This window comes from Chenopodium quinoa, unplaced genomic scaffold, assembly GCF_001683475.1.
Source record: "Chenopodium quinoa cultivar QQ74 unplaced genomic scaffold, ASM168347v1, whole genome shotgun sequence".
NCBI lineage: Eukaryota > Viridiplantae > Streptophyta > Magnoliopsida > Caryophyllales > Amaranthaceae > Chenopodium > Chenopodium quinoa.
Genome location: NW_018743503.1, coordinates 1,985,966 through 1,993,016, shown reverse-complemented (window position 1 = coordinate 1,993,016; position 7,051 = coordinate 1,985,966). Strand labels below are relative to the sequence as shown.

The following is a 7,051-nucleotide window of genomic DNA, read 5'->3' as shown; positions in this document are numbered from 1 at the left end:
AAGAAGACATCAGTTTGTAAAGGATAATGAGAAAGCATGTAACTATAACTAGGGCTGATGTTGTGCTGATGTCCACAATACCAATAGAGCCCATGTTTAAGAGTTCATATGAAGCATCCTAAGAAATAAATTTGCAAAAATCAAGCAGCAGCTAACCATAAATAAAATGAGAAACGTTAACATTGATTTATCAACTGCATGCCCATTCATATCACCCCCTACACCAAGATAACAATAATGCAAAATAAAACTGGATAATAGATTATTAAAATGAGACTGACTTCTAATAGTTTTTCATACTCAGCAGCTGCTTCTCTAGCAGTCCAAGCTGACTAATATGATTCACGACAATCAAACAGCCTTTCCTTCCATTTCAATTCGTTCTGCAATCTTGTAGTACTAGAAAATAATATAAGTACTTGTTGTCTGTTTGAGTTATCCAAAATAGCTACAGCAACATAAACCCAAAAAAAAATGAAAACATGACATACTAGGGCCCAAACAAGAGAGCATTGTTATATTCTTTATTATACCTCAAATACACAAGTTGAACTTTAGTATGAAAATTGGAACTTGACAATTACAATTCACTTTGATTTAGAACATGGAAATGCTTCTTAAGATAACCAAGTTTATAAAACAAATTTATATATATAAAAAAAAAAAAAAAAAAAAAAAATCATTATTTCACCCTAAAATCTATCTAATTCTCAAAAGTTATAATTCCAAAATCTGACATGGCAGCAGTAAAAATATCAATTAGCTCACACCAATGCTAATTCCAAAATCTAATTCTCAAACTTATTCGTATTCTAAAGTCCAATTTAACCAATACTTTTGCAATCAAACCAAATCAAAACTGCTAAAACTAAAATGCTTGATTAAGCAGGACGTAAATGCAGCATATTTTTACCAGATTTAAGCTTGAAATGATATTATTCCAATATCGACAAGCTGCTGCTGCTGCCTGCTGTAGTCTACTGTCTACTGCCTGCTGCTAGAGCTGGCAGATGCCTGCAGCTTTCCAGGCTGGTGGCTACATGCTATTGCGTGTGGCTGGCTGATAGAAAACTCTTAACATCTCCTCCAACAGTCATAAGTCGATCTAATAGCATTACATGCAAAGTACGGAAGCTAGTTTAAGAGGTCATACCAGCACCAAAAGCAGTTTCTGAACCCCGTAACGATTGCAAGCCTGTGAGACATAAAAGGGGGGAAATCAATAAAGTACAGTTCATGCAGTCAATAAAGCAAGAAGCTTTGAGCCAGACAACCATGGCCAAGATGAGATATGACTACTGAAACTTCATATTATTTGATTTGGGCAATTAACTGATTCTATTCCGAAACAAACAAATTGAGCTTCTTAAGATATCAAATATTCCCAAAACAAAACCAAAAAAAACAAAAAACAAAAAAAAAAAAAAAAAAAAAAAAAAAAAAAAAACCAAACTTTTTATCATTAAAACAAATAATTTTGCAGTCAAACAAAACCAAAACTGTTTAAGCTAAAATCCCTAAGCTTTTATTACTTCAAAGTTACTAAAAACAGAATACCTAGAACGGACCAATCATATTTCCTAAGCTTCATCTTCACTTGCTTGCATGAAATCCCATAGAGTATTGTCCTCGATTTCATCATCCGATTCATCAATTTCCGGCTCTGCTTGCATTTCTAACATGTATTCTGGAACGTCAACAGTAGTGTCAGGCAAGTCCTCTCTCAACCAACTAACATCATAGTCATCAGCAATAGTTGCCCCTGGGCTAACACCATCGCTAGCAGATTCATTCCAATAAGAAACTCCAACATCACCATTTGATTCTTCATTCATATTAAAGAAGTCTCTGGGGATAGTTTCCATAACATAATGCAAATGCTTTTCTTTGGAATCTTGCACATACAAAACTTGGTTTACTTGATTAGCCATCACAAAAGGGTCATTAGTATAGCATAACCTTTTAAAATTTGCACATGTTAGCCTAAACTCATCTTGCTCCACTTGAAACCATTTATAGCGAAACAATACCACTTTGAAATGTCCAAAATAATCTAACTCAATGATATCCTCCACCACTCCATAATATTTGACCTCCCCAACAACAGGATTTTGATCCTTGGAACTTGCAAAACTCGACATTGAAGATGTTACACTAACTCCACTACATTGAGTTTTCCTTTTTGACTCATGTGTAGTTGTATGAAATTTGTTACCATTTATTAGGTACCCTTTAAAACTTCTCACAGTATAGTCAGGACCTTGGGATAAAGCCTTGATTTCTTTGGAAACATTTTCTTCCCGTACACGGTCCTTGAACCATGCTCCAATATCATGACTGTGTTCTTGTGCTCTCGCCCACCTACTCCGCTTACCCCGTCTACCTTGACTTCTTTGACGATTCACTAAATCTTGATGTTCACTACATACATATCACAAAGCAACTTAGTTGTATTAGTCAATTATAAATAACAAAGATTAAATATAGTTAATATGAAATAATACCAATTTAAATTTACTTACTGACCTTATGTAATCACTTATTTCATCACAATTAAAGAGTACATAGCGATGAGCATTCATCAAAGTGTCTTCATCTAAAGAAATCTTTTTGCCTTTGTTTTTCTTTTTTACACCTAAAGGACGTCCAACATTAGGAAAAAGGCTTCCATCTTCATTAGATGCAGTATCATCATCATCATTTCTAGGTGCTCGATCGATTCAACTTTGAACTAAATTCATCGTGAAGATACCTCGAACAAAAAATAAGGCATTCTTCTGCCAAGTAGGCCTCTGCAATGGAACCTTCGGGTCGACTTCTATTTTTTACATATGACTTCAATTTACCCAAATACCGCTCTTTCGGATACATCCAACGACTTTGGACAGGGCCCCCAAGCCTTACCTCCTCTACAAGATGAAGTGGAAGGTGGACCATTATGTCAAAGAAACTGGGGGGGGGGGGGGAATATCTTCTCAAGTTGGCAAAGTATCTCTATGATTTCAGATTCAAGATCGTCAAGATCTTTAGGCTTTAGAACTTTCCTACATAGACCCCTAAAAAAGGATCCTAGCTTAATCAAAGTCGATGCTACTTGCTTAGGCAAGGTATTCTTTACAGCAACTTGGAGCAAATAATGAAGCATAAAGTGCGCATCATGGCTCTTGTAACCAGCAACTTTCCTCTCATTGGATTGGACACATTTGGAGATGTTTAATGCACAACCATCGGGAAACTTAGCACCTTTTATCACACCGCAGAAGAAGTCTTTTTCACTTGAAGATAAAGAAAAACAGGCTTTGGAGTATAAATGCTTCCCTCTATTATTTGTTCTCTTTCAATGGAGTTCATTTCTTATACCTATTTCTTGTAAATCAAAGCGGGCTGCCACATGGTCCTTAGTCTTTCCCGGGATATCAAGAAAAGTACCGAGCACACTGTCACAAATATTTTTCTCAAAGTGCATAACATCAAGATTATGACGCAAGGTATTAGTTTCCTAATAAGGAAGCTCAAAGAAAATTGATTTCTTCTTCTAAGGAAATTTCTTTCTGCCCTTCTTTTGAGTTTTCCCAAACTTATTTTCAAACCCTTCTAAATCTTTTAAAACCTAGCAGAAGGAGGAGGCCTTGTCTCTACATTACCATCAAAAGCTCTCTTATTACGACGCCATGGATGATTTTCTTTCAAAGAGCTACGATGTCCCATGTAACACATTTTCTTGCTATACTTCGGGTATTTAGACCAAGTCTTATGATTGCAATTCGGGCAGGCAAATTCTCCTTTGGTGCTCTATCCGGACAACATTGCATAAGCAGGGAAGTCACTGATTGTCCATAACAAGGCTGCCTTTAAAGAAAATGTTTCATCTTTCATAGCATCATATGTGTCAACTCCAACTTCCCATAACTCCTTCAATTCCTCGATTAATGGTTGCAAGTAAACATCAATGTCATAACCTAGATTAGAAGGACCAGGTATAATCAAAGACATGATATTGTACTCAGACTTATTATATAACCAAGGAGGCAAATTATAAATGGATAAAACAACAGGCCAAATACTATATGACACACTCATAGTTCTGAATGGGTTGAAACCATCAGTAGTAAGACCCAGCCTCACATTTTGAAAATCACTTGCAAATTGAGGATGTGCAACATCAAAATCTTTCCAAGCTTGTCCATCAGCTGGATGCCTTAATTTGTCATCTTTCTTGCGATCAGTTTCATGCCATGTCATGAGTTCAGCCGTCTTAGAGCACATGAACAACCTTTGTAGACGAGGTTTAAGAGGAAAGTAACGCAGAACTTTTGCAGGAACTCCTTCGTTAGGCAATGCACCTTCCTCTTTTTGCTTCTCATTTAACTTCCACCTAGAAGCTTTACAAACATGGCAAGACTTGTCATTTGCACGTTCTTTCCAATACAACATACAATCATTAGGACACGCATTAATTCGTTTGTAATTAAGTCCAAGGTTCTTTACCATTTTTTTAGCATGATGAAAAGAAGTGGGAAGCTTTGCAAATGGAAAGGCAGCACATTGAAGCTTCATCAACCCATCGAAAGAAGAATTGCTCCACCCGTTAAGGCATTTAAGTAGATAGAGTCGCACTGTGTATGAAAGAACAGAAAAATCCTTACAGCTTGGATATAATTCCTCTCATGCATCCTCTAACAATTTATAAAACTTTTTAGCACTTTCATCAGGACCCTTTCGAAGTTCTTCTGCTTCGGAGCTTGACCTCCTATAACATCTCTGAAAATATCATTAATCATCTCATCAATATTGTCTAATGTGTTTTGATTATCACACTGATGCCCATCTCCCCTTGAAGAAGACCATGTTGTCAATCCTTCGCCATGAAAGTTCCACACTTTATACCTCTTATTAAATTTGTTAGCAATTAGGTGATTGAAAACCTCCTCCCTTGGGAACCAGAATCTGTTAACACACTTCATACATGGGAATAAAATTTCCGGTTCATCATCTTTCTCTATGTCCAAGGTTGAATTTAGAAATGCAAAATCTAGAAAATTCTCAACTCCTTTGATATATTCTTCGGCACTGTGGGGTGCATCAATCCAATCTCTGTTGATGTTTGCCATTGTAATACTCTATAGCATAAGAAGTTATATGGAGGATCAACAACAAAGGTAATAAACTAGGAGACAAATATTGACATGAATTCTTGGAATGGCTAAAACAAAATAAGAAGACAAACTTTCTGCAATAAAAATGCATATACAATTTTTATAACAACAACAATTTATATAGTATTGGGGACAAAGCAAGGATTACTGATGAAAAAAGAAAAAGTATTAACTTTAAAAATTAGATAAATTAAAGGTCACAAATCTCACAATACGACAATTGAGTCACACCCTAAAAGAGATACAGCCAAAGAGAATGGTAACAAGCACCTAACAATACCATATATATATATATATATATATATATATATATATATATATATATATATATATATATATATATATATATATATATATCAGATTATAGTCATTAAACATCAGATTCTATTATACATCCGATACAGCCAAAGAGAATTGCAACAAGCAACTAATGAATAATAGAATGAAGAAAATATATTATCCATACATCACATTATAGCCTGACATACTATGAAATTAAAATTGCTAGTTGAGTCGAGTTGCCAAACTTACTTGTCTTTGTTTCTTCCTCAATCCACAAGCTGCTATCTTTAATCTACTCCATGCAAGATGATACCAAACAATCTATACTATCTAGAATATACTCCAATAAATTGCAATTTGATACCAGAAAACAGTAATCAAAATAGAATTTTAGCACTGAGACAATCTTTTGGTTTCGTAATGAGGGTTTGTTTGACTTTTTGGGAAATATGGTTAACAATTTTATTTTTATTTTTTTATTTTTAATGAAAAGTTAGAACGGTAATTGAATTATTTGATTTTGTGGGAAGTAGTTTGTTATGGGTTGGTTTGTTTTATTTTGTGGCTGCCACCTACTAACGAATTAATTGGGTTTGTTTTGTTTTTTTTTTTTTTTTAAATGAAATTTTCTTTTTCCTTTTAATACAAGAACACTGCTATATTTTACTGAGTATTAAATCAAGAGATGCTAAATCCAAAAATTTCCTACTAAGCATTACCTTCAAGCCAATCTTCAATAATAATAATAATAATAATAATAATAATGTCAAAAAAAATTACTACTAATAATAATAAAAATAATAATCATAATATAGTATGAAGTATTTGTGAGGGGAATATACATTTATTAAATCATGATTAGATTTTTTGAAAGAGATAATCATGAGCTTAAACTTTATATGTTATTATCAATTATAATCTATGTTGTGTCAACAAAAATTATACTCTATATGTTAACTATGGAGTGTATTTTCTTAAATAAAGTATGATTAGTGATGGTTAGATGAATAAGTGTGTAATAATGAATGAGTAGTTGACTATTAGTTATAGGTAGAGTTGTCAACTTGAAATATTGTATCAATTACGGGCTTACCCTTGACGGAACGAGTCATAACAAGTCAAATTTCTCTCAAGGCGAGATGGAACCATAGCCTTTGTTGTGGTTACCATTTTGATCCACCTCATTCATCTTGGGTTAGATCAGGTCTTGTCAATTTCGAGTCAAGATCTATTGAGTAAAGATGACATCTTTGAATTTTTTCACTATTTGTATGCTAATTTTTACCATCATTTTTAGTAACGTATAAAAATAAAATTTTATCATGAAATATATTCTTAAATAGGTATTACTTCGTGATATATAATAAAGCTTTATAATATAATCTCAACTTGTTAATATTTTTTACCAATATAAAATCATATTTATCTAAAGTCAAAGTAATGCATATGTGTCAAGTTTCACTGTGTCGATTATATAAGAACATGATTAGTATCAACTGGTTATATCATATCAATTCAATTACGGGTTGACCATGTAGTGATTGGATCATAATGAGTCAAAGTTACCATTTTAATCCACTTGATCCGTTTGGATTAGATTAGTCGTGTCAATT

At 33.7% G+C, this 7,051-nt stretch overlaps 1 protein-coding gene across 1 annotated transcript; it reads right to left on the bottom strand.

Moving 5' to 3' along the window:
• Positions 1–3,792: 3,792 nt before the first annotated feature.
• On the bottom strand, positions 3,793–5,111 carry LOC110739569. Its single transcript, XM_021920025.1, has 2 exons — positions 4,694–5,111; positions 3,793–4,616 (listed from the first exon to the last, which is right to left on the bottom strand). The coding sequence occupies exons 1-2, from the start codon at positions 5,109–5,111 to the stop codon at positions 3,793–3,795; spliced, it is 1,242 nt and encodes a 413-aa protein (XP_021775717.1).
• Between the last annotated feature and the right edge of the window lie 1,940 nt (positions 5,112–7,051).